Source organism: Centropristis striata, chromosome 10 (assembly GCF_030273125.1).
Source record: "Centropristis striata isolate RG_2023a ecotype Rhode Island chromosome 10, C.striata_1.0, whole genome shotgun sequence".
Taxonomy (NCBI): domain Eukaryota; kingdom Metazoa; phylum Chordata; class Actinopteri; order Perciformes; family Serranidae; genus Centropristis; species Centropristis striata.
Genome location: NC_081526.1, coordinates 37985340 through 38006604, shown reverse-complemented (window position 1 = coordinate 38006604; position 21265 = coordinate 37985340). Strand labels below are relative to the sequence as shown.

Here is a 21265-nt window from a genome sequence, read left to right as displayed (position 1 = left end):
CGGGCCATTGGGGCGAAGCAGGATATGTGATGTTGAGCGTGACGTCTAATATACAGCTCCCATCTGGTCCGACAGTCATCCAATCACTGCTCACTGCAGCCGCCATCGCTAACTGTGCACAGCGTCCTCCTCTTATTGTAAACAAACCGGCATGCTAACTGTACACATGGAGTCTGTGCTGATCGTAAACAAACCAGTATCGCTGACTATGTACTGAGTGTCCAGTGCTTGTTGTAAACAAACGGAGGTCGCTAACTGAACACATACTACTGCAGAACATACACACTGTACTGCAACAGAGCTAACTGTGTTAGCCTATTAGCATTGTGCTACTGCACAGCACTGCTGCATCTCTGTTGCATGTCACTATCGTCTCCTCCCACCAAGGTTATTATAGTTAACGAAAACTAACAAAATAACGAAAACTAAAATTGAAAAAACATTTTCGTTAACTGAAATAAAAATAAAAACAAGAGTTTTTAAAAAAACGATAACTAACTGAAACTGTATTGTGTGGTTACAAAACTAACTAAAACTAACTAAAATTATAGTGAAAATGTCCTTTGTTTTCGTCTTTGTCAACTGTTTTCATTCATAATTCAGTGTTTCTATTTCAACATGCAACACATGGTGAATATGTTTACTGAGACTGGGATGTTTACACTAGAACCAAAATACAAAACACCCAGAACTGTAAGAGTTAATAACCTTATTGGGGCTAAGATGGATAAATTAACGCACATACCCATTACAAAAAAACTAAAACTAACACTAAAACTAAACTAAAACTAAGCATTTTCAAAAAATAAAAACTAAAGTAAAACTAGCAAACTCGCTCTAAAAAACGAACTAAAACTAACTGAATTTGAAAACAAAAATTCACGACGAAATTAAAACTAAAACTAAAGAAAAATCCAAAACTATTATAACCTTGCCTCCCACGATCCTCCACCTCGTCCCGTGACGCCAGACTGCACTGTGAAAGGGTTTGAATAACACGCCTTCGTGGGATCACTATGAACGCCTTAAAAGCAAAAAGCCGGCACAGGTTTGCAGGACGGCACTATGAAAGGTGATATGGATTGCAGGTCTTTGCACACGTACACCTGGAGCCAAGCTGAGAGAAAGGTGATGTTGAGGAGAGAAAGAGAAAAAGCCTGCAAGCTGTCCTGCTAATGTATTCAGTCTGAAGTGCTTCAGGCTAAAGCTAATGCTGTCCATCTTTGTCAAGAACATCATAATGTTCACTGAGTGCTGAAACCAGAGTTATTTTTTTGCCTCGGTTCTTGGAAATGAGTGTTTAAAGGAGTGTTTAATCCTCTGAGCTCAACCAACCCTTTGTTGGGTTTGAAAAGTACATTTTCTTTAAATAAATCACCAAAAATGTACAGTTCATTGTCGGAAGAAACTGTAGAAACAGGTATTATTGTTGGAGTTCGACCTTTTCTGACAGTCCTTGACTAATAGTAACCAAAATGAAGCTTGAAATTCTGATATTTCTGTCAGAATTATTTTATCCTACATGTTCCAACCTCGAGCCATGATTGTGCTGATTCCATAGAGCTGCAGGACTTGAAAACGCTTTTTTTTCTTTAAAGCTCCTTGGACCCACAGATGTGGAAGATCTAATTTTATACATGGAAATTGAACTTTTTTGGCATCTGAGCAAAACTGAGCAACTTTCATAGGAATGAACAGGGCTTCACCTCCAGCGCTGTATCCAGTGTCTATTCAGGTAACTGCAGTTTTTGGCACTTTCATGTTGGCTTTTCATCAACTCAAAATTAAAAACTTTTATAGTTACTATCAGAGAGAGGATATTATTAGACAGTTGAGAAAAAAAGATAGAAAACAAAGGAGCTATTAGGTTCACCACTACAGGGACACTAGTACAAAGACTATAACACACACACACACTGAAGCTATTCTTGCACACAAGGTCAGATCCAGTACCTCTAGTTTGTAATTCCAGTCTCAGGCAGCCCCGTTTGACCTCGCAGAGAGTGACATAACTGCAGAAGACAGACAGCGAGACATTCATTAAAACCAACTCTGAATTTAGAGTTGAGACAGGAATGAGACAGGAAGAAGGCAGCAGAGCATAACTGAGCAGGAACTGACAAGAACAATCACAGGAGATGGAGTTGAACCTCTATTTAACAAATCCAAATGTGTGTGACTGAGAGAGAGAGGAGGAGGAGGAGGAGGAGGAGGAGGAGGAGGAGGAGGAGGAGGAGGAGGAGGAGGACAGTGAGAGTACGGTACAGACAGCGACATGGACATCGATCAGGGGAGTCATTAAGGAGGATGAACATGAAAACTGTATCCTGGCAACAGAAACTGGAAAGACTAAAAAGACTGGAAAGAGCGAACAATGAGTGTGTGATCATTTCAGAGTTAGATTGTGTTTGTGCATGTCATCAGAGTTTATGTTAACATGCATAAAGCTTTGTGGCTTTGGTTTACTTCTGTTACTATACTTATTTAACTCAGCTTTCCTCTTTGTTCTGTTTTTGTTGCTATGACAGTTAATTTCCCCCTCATGGGTTTTAATAATAATCTTGTTTTAAAGGGAAAATGCATGCAATATACACTACTGGTCAAAAGTTTTAGAACACACCAACTTTTCCAGAATTTAATTGAAAACGATGCAGTTTAATGTCTCAGTGTACTCTGAAATTAATGCACATTTGCAACATTTAAAATTCTTTATTGAGCATGATAGTGTTTTGAAAGTAAAAAAAAAGATTCAAAATCACATTTTATGTTGGACTAAAGGACTAAAAAAAGACACATAATGACCAAAAAAAGACACAAAATGACAAAAAATGACAAAAAAAGACACCAAAAGACACAAAATGACTTAAAAAAGACACAAAATTACAAAAAAAAGACACAAAATGACCAAAAAAAGACACAAAATGACTTACAAAAACATGAAAAGAATTCAAAAATGGACAAAATAGCCCAAGACTCCATAGAGTTAAGTTGTTAACCCATTTCTTGTTCCCTGAAAAAGGCCTACTTGTATAATTCTGAAATGTACATTATTTTCCAGTTTTGGTTAAGCTTACCTTTTTTTATTTACCTCTGGCAGTTCACCACTTACCTTTGGACCCTTTCAAGCTGTTCATTTGACTTGAACTGCTTGAATTTCAATAAAAGACTGGAAAAATTGGGGTGTTCTAAAACTTTTGACCGGTAGTGTATATATACAATTTTATTATATTATAAACAAAAAAGCGTATATATAATTCTTCTGGGCCATAAAGGCTTCCACACACCATTAATAACATCCAGTCACTGCTGCCTCAGGTGACATGTTTCTTCTTACAAAGAAACATGGTTTAATTTATTTAGACCTGATCCCACATTCCCCTTATTTGCTCCGGCGGATCGTCTGTTCTTCCCCTTCGGACAGATTTCCAGCAGCACGTTTGAAACATCGTTTTTGAGACGATGACTGTTCAGAGGAGCAAAACAACCAAGAAGGCTGCAGCTGATGTGGAACTTCTTTTTTTAAGCTGTTTTTGCATCAGTACGAATGAACTTTATGGAATATTTTGACTAAAAGAAGATCGAGGACTGTGTCTTGTGGGAAAACTTATGGACTTAATATTTTCTGTCGCAGTTTGTGAAGGTTTATTTGGTTCAGAAATGATGATGGTTTGGGGTTAAAATAGACCCTTTAACAACGTTGCAAATGTTTTCTTGCAAGAAAGAAATCTGCCAGATAGAGCTTTCTGCAAGATGGATCTGCACTCTAACTTTTCTTGTGTGCTCAGCACTTGCAGACATATTGATAACCTGTTGATGACGCCACTTAGAAATCGTAAATTAACTGGTTCCAGACTTGGTCTGGTGATGACTAGCATGCACTTTCCTGCTGCTTTAACTACTAACTTCTGCAGAAAATGTGAGAAAAACCTGAGTTACTGGGTGTTTTAACCCAGTGGGAGTGTTTCTAAACTAAAGTGAGGTTATTTTGACTCTGTGTTCTCCACAACCAGATACACTTTTATCTCCCAACTTTCACAAATTTATTGCAAGTTGTAAAAAAGGGCTAGACTATATTATTAAAGTTTGCAACAAACTATATTTCTGTTTGGGGAAATAAGCCAACAGTAATATAAAGAAAAGCATTTTGTCTGGGTCGGTGTGAAACAGACAGACAATATTAACCCTATAAAGCCAAGTGTATCATATTAGATACAGTTATTTTTGAGACCTCTACATCATCAAAAACCTGATGTATACATGTGTTGAAGATAAACAAACTGAGCAACAAATTGCACAAAAATACCAGATGTAGCAAAAATGATATGCAGGTTCCACGAATGGATCAGTCATTGCTGCATTAAAAAACTTCATATCTGCAGATGTATGATGTTGTGTTATATGGAAAAAATATGTATTTTGCATGGTTGAGGAAAAAGGAAAAGTCAAAGTCTTAATAGGTTAAAAATGTTAGGGTTTATATGTTTTTGTTAGTTCGAGAAAAACAAACTGTGAGCAACAAAATGCACAAAAAGACCTGATGTATCAAATATGATACAAATTAGAATTCATATATGCAATTTATTTATTTATTAAAATTCGTCAGCAGGTTAATAAGCACTCAGTTTTTACAAAAATTGAATTTTCTGGCAATCATTTCATGGTTCAGGCTTTATAGGTTTAAGAGTCTAAAACATTGTTAATTTTATTTTCTGATTGGATTTTTTGGGGGGTACAGTTAAGACATATTGAACAGTGTGAGCCTTATCATTCAGGCTATCCTCCAATTATAAGTCTGAATAAAAACATAAAAGTGTGACAAATAATTTAAAATGCAGCTAAATCCAGAACCTCCAGTGGCAAAATATCTGGAGATAGAACACGTAGAAGTGTATTATCTCGGGGAAACAATACTTTAGCTGTGTTTTTGTACTAATGAGCTCATGGAGCTTTTGGCCTCTCATTCCTGGTTGCGTATCCAGAGAGAGCAGCCGATGACATCATCATCCCTGCAGGAAGGGCGGAGACGGGAAGCGTGGCGGCCTGTTTGGACTCTAATGGAAGGTGGTCTTCACTGGCGTTTCTGCTGGTTTCACCGGATATCTCTGCTGTCCCACGAGACAATAAAACCACAGTGAGATCAGGAGAGAGGGAAAGTGTGCACGTATCACACATGGGAGTAATTAGCTGATGAGATGGATTGGGTAACACTTTACAATAACCATCATTTATAAATGGTAAACAGATAGTTCATTTATGTTTAATCATCATTTATAAACCGTATATAGGCCTCTTAGAATGGTAAATACATCATTTATTAATGTTTAACTGACTAAATCATTCATAAAAAGCTAATAGATGGTATATTAATGTAAGTTTATAGTTAATTTACCATCAACAAGCAATTAAATTATAATTAATAGTTCATTAATAGTTTTAGTTGCACTCATTATACCATTTTTAACCCCATATTAAGTGTGTTAATGATTTTGAAATTATTCATATTCACCTTTAATAAATTGGTTGAAAACATTCAACGATTAAATATGTATAGCACTTTGTAAATGGTTAATAATTGGCCTATAAACCATCTATAAGCATTACTTAGTTGGTTATTGTAAAGTGTTACCAGTCATTGTATTCTTCTCTACTTATGCTGCTTTTTTTCTCTGAATTCATGAGTTCCTTGTCTCAACACTTCAATTTAAGCTGTCTCTGAAATGAGCTCCGAGCAACACAGGCAATGAAACACACACACACACACACACACACACACACACACACACCTTGCACATCAGCACGAGGACATAAAATATTCAATAAGGGGTCTTGGGGGGACTGCAGAATTGATGGATCAGTGAGAACGCCTGAACACAAAGTAATAAATAGTCCATTTTAGAGAGTTCACCCATCTCCATGCTCTGGGCCATTAACTGATTATGCTCTGGCAAAAATGTTCCACACACACACACACACACACACACACAGACACATCTATCTTGTGCTGATCAGCCGGAGAGTGGAGGTGTGTTTGAGAGGCGAGTAAACAGAGCAGCCTGATCCTACCTGGAAGGTGTTATGTCCCTGTACACTTGTTCCCAGAACGTAATAAAATTATGGAAATAATTTCCACCTAAATAAAATGCTTTAATTTAACGAGAAACAATTTTGTTGAGTGAACAAAATGTAAATATTTCGGGTCAACATGATGTATTTGCGTTACTGTTAATTAATTACCAGGGGTCAGTCTAACTAGATTTGTAAGGGTAATTGTAACATACTAACGTAGTTTTCTTGGGCCATTTAAACATGTATGATATCATTAAGAGTTACTTAATTGAATGGGGTAGTTACAACTACTTTTGAAATTGGTCCAGTACATGAATTAATTGTGATGAGCCAACAAAACAAAGCTAGGTTGAAGTGGTTTAGCCTAAAAGATTACCTTTATCATATGAAAATGAACATAATAGTAATTATTCATTTATTCAACCTATATAACCCCAGCTGGTGTCAAGTTTAGAAAAGAAAAACACAAAGCAAATTGGGTTGTTTTAACATAAATGATTCTAGTAAATTTAAAATTGTTGCATTTTATGCTTAAACTACATGTTTTAAAATTGTTCAACCACAAAACATAATTGTATATAGTAGAAGCTACATGTTAGACTAAGGAAAAGGCCCTAGGTGGAGGACTAGAAGACTCCAGGTCTCATTTATACCAACTGACATTTATTTAACTAATAGAAAGTAGCCCTCAAATTGCTCATCTACCACTCATAAGTCTGCTTCTTGCACATTTGCACATTGCACTTTTTACCTATACTACACTGCAAAAAAGCCGACTCGTATTTTTTGGCCTAAAACAGTGATTTAAGTTGGTAAAACTTGGAAATATAAATGATTGACATTTAGGGCAATAATGTAAGTTAGCACAACAAAGGAAGCCAGTTGTCTGCTCAAAAACAAGTTGGTGAGTTGTTGTTACTTATATCTTTAAGTTGGGGTTCACAACAAGGGACAATAGTTCTGATAACTCTTATTTCTTTGTTGGGAAATTTGGTCATTAGCGAAAGCTAGCGGCTAACTGATGCTAGCGGGAGAGTAGCCATTAGCGTATCAATGCTAACTCAAAATTGTGGTCGCAACATTAGCTGACATTTCATAGCGGTGTTACAATCGTGCCAGAGAAATTCAGAGTTGAGCAAACTCAAAAAACAAAACTTAAAATATTTAGTTTAATTGTCCAACTTAAAATTTTATCGAAGTTTGTTGCCTTGAAATTTTGAGTTCACCCAACTTTTCTTTTTTTGCAGTGTAGGTAGTAACTCTCCATTTAGGGGTATTAGCTCTGCAACGAACATGTGTCAGTGATTTTATATGTGCGTATGGCGTTTCTTTGACTGTGTTTTATTAGATATTTATTGGGTCTTATTATGTTGTCGTTGTGTACACAGCAAAATCGGGAGTGTTAATTCAACTCAAAGAGTGTTAAATGTAACACTTTTTCTGAGTTTATATAGTTCTCATGGATTCTGAGTTAAAATTACACTTTGAAAAGTGTTAATATTTTAACTCTTTAATAGTGTTAAATATTTGACACCCTTGCTGTTGTTTTATGACACCACATTAGTGCACTTTCAGCTCGAAATTGTGTTATTCCTTTTCCTTTTTGTTAATTTTTTAACATACATCTTGTTATTTTATGACACAAAGTGTAATTTCAACACTAAAAATGTTGTTATTTCCTTTCACTAATGTGATAATTAACATTCATTGTTTTGTTTTACGATACATTAAAAGTGCATTCTGTCTTTAACCGAACATACAAGTCGCAAAATCTGAAAATCAACTCCAACTGAAGTGAATCTAACTCTAAGAGCTTTTTGATCACTACAAGTGTTAAAACAACTCCAAAATCAACACTCACTAACTCAAAATTATTAACACTGAAAAAACAACACTACAGATTTTGCTGTGTACCTTGTCTTGCATCGTTGTGTACCTTGTCTTGTGTGTCCTGCTGCAAAACAAATCTCCCTTCAAGGGACTAATAAAGTGATTCTGATTCTGATACCTGCACAGGACGGCTGGCTGTGCAGCAGTTAATGAAAGCTCATCAGGTTTAGTGACTCAACTCCTCACAGTGTTAACTTTATTAGCCTTATCACTAGCTGCTGCTGCTCCATCTCCTCTTCCAGACTGTCCTTGCTTTCATGTTTGAAATGATGAATGCAGTGGTTTTCTTTGAGGAATGCAGAATACAAATATGCTTTGAGTCTAACTGTGAGAGTGTAAAGATTAACATATTTTGGATTCAAAACTCATTTACAACTCAACATGTTTTTTTTAAGTTTTTGCAATTTTCCCCAGATGTTTATTCTTGGCACAACTATAAAAGTTACAGCGTGGTGAAATAGAATTCTCAATGAAAATACAAGATACACACTAATAACTTATAAATGCACTTTCATGCATGTGAGAAGCAGTATAGTGTAAGAGCTCCATATTAAACATATCTGAGGGGAAAGGGAGCAATGAAAAAAAATCCTTTTTCATGTACTGTAACAATTCTTCTGTCCGAATAGTTTATTTTATTATCAATATGTTTATTTCACAGCACTTTGTCTGTTTGTGTCTGTAGATTTCTCCTAAAATTAGCTAAAAAGCTAGCATGAGATGATCATAGTCATTTGCAAACTGTTTAAAACTATTACAATGAAAAGTTCAACTGGGAAAAGTTTCATTGTGATATCTATACATTTAATAATTTTTACCCTACTTATCCTGCAAAATGTATGACATTTGACAATGCATATATATTTTTCTTAAAATGTAGTTTTCCTCTCAAACTCTGAGCCATAAATCTTCACTTCAGCAGCACTACTATCCACCAAACTCTCTAGTTTTATACCTTTCTGAGGTATTCTGAAGGCTTTTACAAAGAGCTTTGTTCATTAATCATTCAGATGTTGACTTATACAAGATATTATTCCTAAAAACATGGTGAAAACAGATTTTTTTTGGGAGGGGGGGGGGGGGGGGGGGGCTGAGGACAGTATTTTTTGATTTATGAAGTGAAAAAAAAAAATATATATATATATATATATATTCAAAATTCCCATTGTAAAAAAACATCTGATAATGTCAACAAAATAAAACAAGTTTTAAGCCTAGCTTTATCACATCTCTGTTATGAAAATGAATGCAAATTAGCCTCATTTGGGTATTTAAAAATATAAATTCCGTCTTAATCAACTGGGGAAGTGTTATTGTGATATCTATTAGTTACAAGTAAGTTCAGTTCAGTTCAGTTCAGCTTTTATTTCGAACATGTGTGAGTAACACAACAAAGTAAACTCAAAAACAAATACATCCAATGAGAATAATCAAAACAAAAACAAAAAAAATAGCAATAGTCAAAACAAAAGCTGTAATGTGAACGCAACATGTCCGAAAAGAAGTAGGATGAAGCATATGCTTATTTTTTTTTTCCCTAAACATACATATTTTAAATAATACATATTTACAAAAAAATAAATAGATTACATAAACAAATACATGAATAATTTATCATTTATGAAAACACCCGGTTGTTCAAGCCCTTCTTCCTCCCTGTACCTTGTGTAAACCATGTGTTTGTACCGCTTTATTTTTAGTTTATAATAATAAGTTACCCCAGATGTTATGAAGCTGTATTTTTCCTGTTATAACTGTACTGATCTCTCTCTGCTCTCTTCTCTCTTCACAGACAGTAACTTTGTCCTGGGGAACGCCCAGGTGCAGTCTCTCTACCCCATCGTCTACTGCTCCGATGGCTTCTGTGAGCTCACGGGTTACGCCCGCGCCGAGCTTATGCAAAAGAGCTGCGCGTGTCACTTCCTGTACGGCCCAGAAACAAGCGACCGGTTAACAGCCCAGATCCAAGGAGCGCTGGACGAGAGGAAGGAGTTCAAGACGGAGCTGGTGTTCTACAAGAAGGAAGGTGAGATGCAAGATTTAGCTCAACATGTGGACAAAGACCATGTGTGTCTCCATCAGGAGAGAACAATAAAGTTCACTACGGGTCTGATCACAAAACACTCTTCACATTTTGAAGGAGTATTTTTAGAACCTGGTCTCACAGGAATCCGTGAAATAGCCACGGATTCACTTAACGCAAAATCCGTGGAATAGCCACGGAATCACTCAAATTTCCGTGAAACTGACACGGATTTCGCTACAATGCAAGTTAATGACCCCCCCATATCCCCTGGCTATTGGTTTGTTCCAAGTCACGTGACTTTCAACGTCCCGGCGGTCAGAACAAAAAACATGGCGGACAGTTCTCTCATTTTTAGTGAAAAAAATCAATATTTTGACTTAGTTTCGGCATAAAAATGGATTTTGATCACATTTCTAGCGAGAAATATATGTTTTATTTTCTAAATATTCACTCAGTGAATGTACATAATCACTTTGTATGTTGGAATAGCCACGGGATATGACTGGCATTAACTTGCATTGTAGCCAAATCCGTGTCAGTTTCACGGAAATTTGAGTGATTCCGTGGCTATTCCACAGATTTTGAGTTCAGCAAATCCGTGGCTATTTCACGGATTCCTGTGAGACCATGTTGTATTTTTATCCATTGTAACATTTTATCCAAACTCCATTCAGAAAACAAGTTTTTTTTTATTTAGTTTGCTTGTCATCTTGCAGACAGACCTGACAAAGCTTGAATTCAGAGTTTCTACACTTGTTCATCACATTGTTGTTATTTCAGCATCCTTTTGATCCGTTCATCTTAATTATATCAGGATACATACTGCTGTAGTAGTGACACTTTTTACTTTTTAGACTTTTTTATACATCTGCATCATGCTGTAGTTATTTTGGCTTCGTTTTAATCAGTTTATTGCAATTTAATCACAGAAAAATGTGTGAATTTTGGGTTCATACTGCTGTAGTAGTGGCGTTCAGCATATCGCTGATTGTCCCGAACTCCACTCAGAAAACAAGCATTTTAAAAGTTGTTTGCTTGTGATGTTGCAGACAGATGCCAGAATTATCTTGCAGTAATTTTGACATACTTTTTTTTTTTTTACCTGTATTTGTTTACAGAAGTACTTCTTTCTATTCTTATATAGCAGCAACTCTAACAAAGAGCAATTTCCCCCCGGGGATAGATAAAGTATTTCTGATTCTGATATTGATCCAGTAATTGAGTTGCCTGAAGATCTGGATGATGGGATGTGGAGCAGGACTTTTAATGAGCATAGCATCAGTCTGATCGATCCAAACTCCATTCAGAAAACGAACCTTTTAAAAGTTGTTTGCTTGTGGTTTTGCAGACAGATGTGAGCATCATGTTGTAGTTATTTATGCATCTTTTTGATCTGTTTACTGTTGCACAGCACAGATACAGGACTCAAATGCAGCACTCTGGAGGCAGATACAGGAAGTAACCAGTCTTTAATCACAGGCAAAGGTTCAGTACACGGGAGTTCAGTCAATCCAAAGGGAGGCAGAGGCACACAGCAACATCTGTAGTGTTGTTTTTTCAGTGTTAATAATTTTGAGTTAGTGAGTGTTGATTTTGGAGTTGTTTTAACACTTGTAGTGATCAAAAAGCTCTTATAGATTCACTTCAGTTGGAATTGATTTTCAGATTTTGTGACATGTATGTTCGGTTAAAGACAGAATGCACTTTTAATGTATCGTAAAACATAGAGACCGAATATAGAGATATGTTTTATGCGAAAGTTCTCAAACTATGACAGCAACGATGTGATGTGAACACCCAGTCAGCTGATAAAGTTCAAGCCAGAGACAGAAAGATTTCTTCATGGATGCAAAGCTTCCTAAATACCACCACTACAGTTTTTTGGAAAACCATTGCAGTGATTAAATCTAAACTAGAAATGAACCCTCCAGTTGTTTAATTGGGCCAGAAACTGAGGATTTGCATCTCATAATGTTTCACCAACAGGCGCAGAAAAATTTACGATGAATGTGAATCATCTGAATTTGTAAGCAAGGACACATTCATGCTCCTGTTATTGTCAGGACCATTTAGAAAAACCCTGAAAACCCCAACAGCTCAAACGGACTCAAGTGATTGTACGGCAGCCTCAAGGTGTCAACAAGGTTGTGCATCTAAGCAGAATCTCTCTGCATGAATAAATGCCATAAAAATAGTATATACTGTAGTTAATTGCTATACCAGATTCCATATAAGAGGCGACTGAGGGGATGAACATGTGAATCTCAGAGACCTGCTGCATGTATGAAAAGAACCCGTTGGCCTTTTATGTGCAAAGTCAGAAGAGCTTTTATGTTGCAGTGACTGAATCACGTGTGTCACCACAAAATAATCCGCTCTGGCGCTCCAGCAGTCAGTTGGCGAGTGATTTTAAAGAGACGGAAAATACGTACGACTTCATATGAACACAAGTGATGAAAGTTGGAACTGTTGATGTGGTTTGCTGAAGCTTTAGAGCAGGGGTCTCAAACTCGCGGCCCAATTGTGGCCCTCGTGACGATATTTTGTGGCCCCCACCTTGATATGAAAGTTTAATGTGAGTTTTATATGAATGGCACTTTACCGTGTTGTGTGTAGAAGGTCCCTTTATTGCTCCGGCTGGAGCTTTGTTTCACTTGTTTCTATGACGACGTTAACAAAAAGACAGACAGCTGCTACCGGAGCGTTTATTATCTGCCGTGTTGTTGTTACCGCAAGAATGGAAATGTTATGTAATGTAATTTTATGTATTTTTTTGGTAATTTTGTGTCTTTTTTTTAGTAAAATTTTGTTTTTTGTTGTCTTTTTGTGTCTTTTCTAAGTAATTTAGTGTTTTTTTAAGTAATTTAGTGTCTTTTTGGTCATTTTGTGTCTTTTTCTAATAATTCTGTCTTTTTTAGTCATTTTGTGTCTTTTTTTGTCATTTTGTGTCTTTTGTGTGTCTCTGTTTTTGTGTCTTTTTTTAAGTAATTTGTTTTTTTTCTGTCTTTTTTGGTCATTTTGTGTCTTTTTTAAGTAATTTAGTTTTTTCTGTCATTTTGTGTCTTTTTTTTGATAATTTTGTGTCTTTTTTTGGTCATTTTGATACTGCCTCCAGCGGCCCCCAGGTAATTTGAGTTTGAGACCCCTGCTTTAGAGCGAGCTGGTAGAAAGAGATGAGACAGGAGGGGCTGAAAGTGAGTGACAGGAAAATGAAGAGAGAAGATGATTGTGAAAGAAGAACAGCAGGAAAAAAATCATTCATCCACTCTTTAATTATTAATATAAAGGAGTGGGAGTCATGTATAGATGGAGGACACATGTGCCTCTCTGAGATATAAACCCATCACAAAGAGCAACACAAGGTTTGTAGAGGCTTGTTTCTTCCAAACACACACAAATGACAAATTAAAAGTGTTTCCAGCTCCTATCAGCTCTCTATGAGCTCACATTAGCATTTCAGCTGTTCCCCAGGGGGGCAGGGGGAGAATAAACACATTTATATCCAGTTCCCTCCCTCAGATCACCATGGTGCTCTCACCCAAAGCCTCAGGCACAATTTGAAAATTGCATTTTATCCTCTGAGTACATACTCATTATATATTCATATCAACGTGATTTACAAGCCAATAAATTCACGCGAATGACTTGGAATAACATTTTTTCATAATGAACCATTTTTAAAAGCTGGGGGGGAACAAAGACCTGATGATGGCGCCAGATAAAAGGTGAGAGGATCAGTGGAGTCACCTACAGAGCCTCAGTGCTGCAGGAGCATGAGTCAAAGCTGAGACACCAAGAGAGCACCAGAGTATAAATAGATCTCAGTGTTCACATTTGTAGGTAAGGTCTGTAGGAGTTTTTATAAAATGAAAAGGGGATAAAGCATGAGCAAACTAGAAAAGTGTACTCTGTAGAGATGTGATCGATTCAAACTCCATTAAGAAAACAATCAGTTTTAAAGTTTTTTGCTTCTAGTTTTGCAGACAGAACTGAAAAAGCAGAAACTCACAAATCAACTTTATAAATGAACATCATGCTGTATTTATTTCAGCATCCCTTAGATCAGGAGTTCTCAACCTTTTTTGAGTCGCGACCCCCAATTTAACATGCATGTTGTCCGCGACCCCCGCTCACTGAACACAATCTCACACGCACAGTTCAGATCACCCAAAAAAGAAACAAAATGACCACAAAAAGACACAAAATGATTAAAAAGACACAAAATGACCAAAAAAGGAAACAAAATGATTAAAAAGACACAAAATGACCAAAAAAGGAAACAAAATGACCAAAAAAGACACAAAATGACGCAGAAAAGAAACAAAATCACCAAAAAAAGACAAAATGACTAAAAAAAAGACACAAAATGACAAAAAAGACACAAAATGACTAAGAAAAGGAAACAAAATGACCAAAAAAGACACAAAATTGACCACAAAATGACCAAAAAAGACACAAAATGACAAAGAAAACCCAAATGACCAAAAAAAGACACAGAATAACCAAAAAAACCCCCGAAATGACCAATAAAAGACACAAAATGACCAAAAAAACCCCCAAAAAGACTAAAACACATGAACACTTTAACACAGTGGAGACAGAGCTGACTTCATCATCTCGCGACCCCAATTGGGGTCCCGACCCCAAGGTTGAGAATAGCTACCTTAGATCAGTTTATTGTAATTAAATCACAGAATAATATATGTATTTTGGGTTCATACTACTGTTGTAGTGGCTCTCAGCACAGCCCTGATTGTCCTTAACTCCATTCAGACAACAAGCATCTTAAAAGTTGTTTGGTCCTTGTTTGCAGATCGTGTTGTAGAATTTTATTGGAGAATAAATTTGAATAATCTAGTTTGTCTTGTTGCATTGGCACGCAACAGAAAAGTAATGTTTTCACTGTGAAAAAGAGATGAAAGAGATGCATGCACAAGTATGTGTGAGAGAGAGCCGTGCACATTCCCATAAGTGAACTGAAAAAAACATGAATTCAGACTTTTTACAAATCTGTATCATGGTGTACCGTTCATTTCAGCATCCTATACATCCGTTCAATAATTAAAATCACAGATTGTCCCAAACTACCATCAGGAAACAAGCATTTCAAAAGTTGTTTCCTTCTCTTCTTGCAGACAAACCTGACAAAGCATCAATTCAGACTTTTTACACATTGGCATCATGTTGTAGTTATTTTGGAACGCTGATATGTTTATTGCAATGAAGGCTACGTTCACACGAGGACGGTCTGAACAGAAGACGCAAAAGTGGCGTCTCGTCTTCACTTTTTATTCCTCGTTTAGACGAGCGTTTTCAGGAGGAAATCTGCTGCATACGGTGACGCAAAAGTGTGTGAAATGTGATTGTATGCAGCCAGGCGGCATCACTTAAAGCCATAAGAGCATCTTTGGGCATGCAGAAGTTTTCACGCCACACATTTTCATCAGCTACTCCTTCCACAAAGTTCTCCACCATCACTAGATCTCCCAGGTCTCGTTCACAGCCGTCTGGCTCCTCCCACCAATCGCTGCATCCAGAATGTGATGGAGGTAATTCCAGATCCTTCTCTGTTCACTAATACTATCTGTACATATCCTGGACATTTGGTGGAAAGACTCCTGTAAGTTTATTAGAGCTGCCAGAGCAGCTTGAAGGTCCCACCATGGAAATAATCCCACGTTTCTTTATTTCCTGTCCTGGAGCATGTATGTGACGTAAACACATACGTGACGTGAGCAGATCAGATCAGAGTTTTGTGTCTTGTCAGTGTAGACGACACGCTACGGAGGAGAGGATTACACTTTTACACTCTGGAGGGTGGTTTCAGATTTTTGCGTTTTTAAGCTACAAAAAACGCCGTCATCGTCTAAACAAGAGGCACTTCCCATAAAATATTTTATCGTTTTTACCCGCAAGCGTCCTCATGTAAACGGGGCCTTAATCACAGCACAGCACATCAGTTTATTTGGGTTAATGAAACTGTAGTGGCGATGTACTGGCGGTCATCCAGACTCCTGGAGAAGGAGGTGAAATTCACCAAACTGTGAGAACTGATTTTTTAATCCAGACATGAAGATGTTTGGTTTTCCAACATATCTGGTACTTTGACAGCAGGTACAGAGCAACAATAGTTGTCTCGTGCAAGTAACAAATCAAATCAAATAAAAAATTTTTATTTATAGAGCCCTTTAAGACAGCGTTAGCTGATACAAAGTGCTGTACATGGCAGGACAGACCAACAATAAAAACAATAAAAACAAAGAACAAACAAAAACAACTAAAACAAAGCGAGTCTCATGCTGGGTAAAACAAAAAAAACTGTAAATAAAAGTGGGTTTTAAAATTAATCTCAATTGTAAAATAAATCTTAATTTTAAAAAACCACAAAGAACAAATAGAAACAAAAAATAAAACAGAGCAAAGGCTCATGTTGAGTTAAAAGCCAGTGAATAAAAATGGGTTTTAAGATTCCTTTTAAAAGCGGACAGTGAGGAGGCCTGCCTGATGTCTGCCTGAAATGAAACACTATTGTGGTCCTGCAGTCAAAGACGATATAAAACAATCACCACAACCATGAAGAATCCTTCAGCATACAGTCATAAATGTGTAAAGTATTGTGCTGATGGTCTAGTAATATGAGAGATTAGCTGCAGGCACACAAACAAACACATGATCCCCTCCCTGCTTAAACCTGGCAGAAATAATTAAGCACACAACAAATTAATATGCATATGAATTAACCAGATATAACCTTCTGTCAGTAATAATGATGTGCACTCATTATAGTATAACAATAATCAATATACATGTATATTAAAGAGAGCCTTTCGTTCTGTATCTGTAAACATTGACTAAAGTTATGCATGGAGAGAACAGAACATGCTTTTTCAGCCCTGCTTTTGTTAACAGTGTTCTTCCAGTCAAACAGGGACAAATCCTGCTTCCTCAGTGTGGCTGATGTTTTTATTGAGCCCTTCCTCGTGCTTGTTTAAATGCATTATTTACATGCATGATCCCCTGTAGGGAATTAGTCTCAGAGGGGCAGGAAACAGTCTCATGCAGCTCACAGAGTCACGAGTCGGAGATTACAGGTGAGTAACAGGAAACCCAAACAGCTGCTTTCAGCCTGATTTCATGCATTTATGAACCAGCCGGCGAGGGGGCACATTTGTCATTTGATAACCCAGATAAATCCCATGAAAAGACCAAAACCAAAGTCTGATGTACTAGTACAGCTCCATTGTTTTCCAAAAAATAGAAGGGCATTGAAGACCGCAGCGGATATTATCTTGCAATATAAATGAAACTGAAAAATAATGAATGTATCCAGCCCTTCATTTGGATACGCTCCAAACGTCAACAGGTTCTCCCTTGAGCCAGTAACACAGCCTTCCACCAAGTTTCATGAAATTTAGGCCGTCAGTTTTTCTGAAAATCTTGCAAAACTGTGTGATATTTTCCTACCTCAACATGAACACAAATCAGATCAAATGTGTTCTGATTTGTGGCTGTAAAAACTGACAAACAAATGAAAATGTAACATTTTCTAAGATGTGATACATTGACATTTTTGACCAGATTTGTTCAAAGGTAATGGACTTTGGGCTTTGAGAGTGAGAGTTAGAAAGTGCTGAGTCTGACTCACACACTGTTGCTGTTGTTATTTTCATGGGATTTGCTTAGAAAAAGGGACAATATAGACAAATGCCAGCTGTCCTTTTTAAGAAAACACCAAGCTGCTGTGACAGTGTTTTAATTATATGCTTGGTCTTTTTTGTTTTCCAGTTTTCTGTCTGTTCTGTTCTGGTGAAGGTGATATCTCAGGAACTCCTGCAGGGAAGTTCTTCAAATTTGGCACAAAAGTCCCTTTGGACTCAAGGATGAACTGATTAAATTACATAAAGTAAGCAGACATGTCAATGAGCAGGGCCTCACATACCACATTAGCCCCTGTAACATCCCTCTAAAGTAAAGTATCTCAAAACTTCTTGTGTCACGGAAATATATCTGTTAGCACTCAGAAATAAAATATACATATTTCAAACTCATGAAACTGTTTATTTCAGTTTAGTGTTTTATTATTTGGTAGTTGCACTGACAGAAACGTTTGCTCACACTCCAGTTCATTCTCATTGTCAGAAAAAATGTCAGACTTTCACCCAGGAGAACAGCGTTAGTGTCTCCTGTGCAAACAACAGTGAACCATATGATTAAACATCACTTAACTTCCTGCATCACATATTTAAATTATGAACTATGTCACTTCCTGTAGTCACGTCTTCCTCGTAACGACTTCACTTCCAGCATTTATGTCATTTATTTATTTTTAAACTGTCTTTTATAACGCCTTATCTCAAAGTTTTTTGAACCAGTGAAGTGATTTTTTTTAGCATAAATTGACAGAAACTGCAGCCTTTTTTACAACAGTGAACCATACACGTATGTATAACGACGTGTGCTATTTTTAGAACACTCAGCTCTGTACCGTTAGCCGCATAACTTTTTTTTATTTTTTTATTTTTTTTATTAACGAATAAACAAAGAAAAGAACAGTGGATTACTTATTAGGAGCCACAATATGAAAACAAAACACTAAAACACAATTCTAGACAACAAAGACTCAGAAACATATTTACAAATTAGACATAATGTACACACAAATAACATACAAAGAATAATATCAAGGATAACCACAACATCAAAAATGAAAACAGCGATACACCAGTACAAAGCCACACGGCGAAAGCAGACACATGAACAGTAAATGCAGTTTGTTAGGAGTCATGTCATGTGGTTTTAAAGTAGAAAAGTACTTGTAAATAGTAAATGTACATGATGCCGCGTTCAGTCTGGTGTTAAATTACTCTTTTAAAGTCTGCTTGTTTAACAAACCTTTTCCAAACCACTATCACTTTGCATCATGTCTTTTAACCAACTTATCGAAACACGAATGATGTGACTTCATTGAGAATCTAAACATCTGCGAGGCTTTCCTCAGTAACATCATCACACAGACAGATGGCTTAAATGATGCATGTTCTGCAGCGGTAACAAATGCAATCAGAGCCCAAAAAGCTCCTGCTCCAAGTCAGTCAGCACAATCTCATTTATATCGAAGCTTGTCTGTGGTGTTCTAGTTTACAGACGAGGCACGGACTTTAGAGTGAATCCATACTTCCTGCTTTAACCCATTGACGCCTAAAACGCCTGTAAAACCTCTGGGCGATTTTAAAATAAGCCCCTAAAACCTGAAGTTTTTCTGGAAATTCAACAGAAGTGTCAACGCTTCTACTAAATAATAGATTTTTCAGCCTCTGTAGCAGATAGAAATGAAATTCAAAAAGTATTTGAGAGCTTATACAAATAATACAAAACGACGTATCCGCTTTCCAGGCTTCAATGGGTTAAAGTGAATTCATACTTCCTGCAATCTCCTTCTCCTCACTGCACTTACTCACACAGGGCTGCTGCTGCATTCTGAAGGTATAGAGAATACAGGGGGAAAAAAGCAGCTTTTGGTGCAGACTGAAGGGCTGCTGTGCACAGCCCCATTGTAGCTGCAGGCACATGGTACCTCTGAATGTAATAAATGTATGGAAAATATCCTCTGACTAACCTCTCAGCTGGCAAAGGTGAACCATTTTACTCCTGGACACAATGAGAGAGGTCCATCCATTTATCCATCCTTACATTTCTTTCATTGTTGCACTTCTGCAGCCTCTCTCCTTTCACAGACGCTAATTTAAAGTCCATGTGTGTCCTGAGGGCAAACTCAGTGCCTCTGCCAATCCTGTATGTGTCTCACACATACAGGATGCATGCAGCAAATCACAGGGATTTAAACATGAGAGCTCAGCCTGCTTTCCTCATAACTGCCACTGACTCACTCACTCACATATACTTCCCATACGTACTCACAATCATTGGCGGAACTGTGCATTTAGTACTTTTATATTTCGACACTGCACTTCAGAGGCAATTATTATACTTTCTACATGTATTCGGTGACTTCAGCTACAAGTTGATTTACAGATTCAGTTTTATAATAGATAAAGATAGATAGATAGATAGATAGATAGATAGATAGATAGATAGATAGATAGATAGATAGATAGATAAAGCTTTAATGATCCCAAGGAGGAAATTCTACTACCCAGCACTATGTAAAGACATTAAAATGACCTCTACCAGCTGCAACATTAAAGTGACAAACATATCAATGCATCAATATATTAGTCTGCAATGGACCATATTATTTTACTTTTTGTACTTTAAATATACAGTACAGGCCAAAAGTTTGGACACACCTTTTCATGACTATTTACATTGTAGATTCTCACTGAAGGCATCAAAACTATGAATGAACACATATGGAATTATGTACTTAACAAAAAAAGTGTGAAATAACTGAAAACATGTCTTGTATTTTAGATTCCTCAAAGTAACCACCCTTTGCTTACTAGAATATAAGACATGTTTTCAGTTATTTCACACTTTTTTGTTAAGTACATAATTCCACATGTGTTCATTAATAGTTTTGATGAATCTACAATGTAAATAGTCATGAAAATAAAGGAAACGCATTGAATGAGAAGGTGTGTCCAAACTTTTGGCCTGTACTGTATTTTGATGGTTTTACTTTTATGTGAGTAAAAATTTGAATGCCAGACTTACTACTCTGTCGTGACATACAAGATCTGAGCATTTCTTCCACATCAGCTTACATTTATCTCAGCCAGAAAATCACTGATGATAGATTCACTCTGGTGTTGTTGACCTGTGCACTCCACTTAAAATGAATCACATTAAATTACTGATCTTCCAGGTGCATATTTTACTGTGTTGACTTGGCCTGCTGATAATATTCAGCTCATGCTTTGCTCCCAAGGATCTCAAGCTGTAAGGATCAAGTCAAGTCAAGTCAATTTTATTTATATAGCCCAAAATCACTTATCATAGATTTGCCTCAAAGGGCTTTACAGACTGTACGTGGTAAGACATCCTCTGTCCTTAGAGCCTCACATCGGCAGGGAAAACTCCTTAAAAAACCCTTTTAACAGGGGAAAAAGAAGAAGAAACCTCAGGGAGAGACAGAGAGGAGCAGATCAGAGAGAGAGAAGAAAAGAGGGGCTATAGATCAGAATGCAAATCATCATCATCATTATTGAGACAATATAAGAAAAGATATATAGTACAATAGACATTTATATTATATATCTTCATTGCAAAACCCTGTTGGGCTCCATAGGGCCGTCAGCTAAATGCTTAGGCCACCCGATAGAT

General features: G+C 36.9%; 1 protein-coding gene across 1 annotated transcript in view; it reads left to right on the top strand.

Moving 5' to 3' along the window:
• The window catches only part of kcnh3 (potassium voltage-gated channel, subfamily H (eag-related), member 3), a 215027-nt gene that overhangs the window by 130207 nt on the left and 63555 nt on the right, over positions 1-21265 (top strand). The window contains exon 2 of the mRNA XM_059342198.1: positions 9749-9982. Within this exon, the coding sequence (XP_059198181.1) occupies positions 9749-9982 (234 nt within the window). The remainder of the gene's footprint in view (positions 1-9748; positions 9983-21265) is intronic.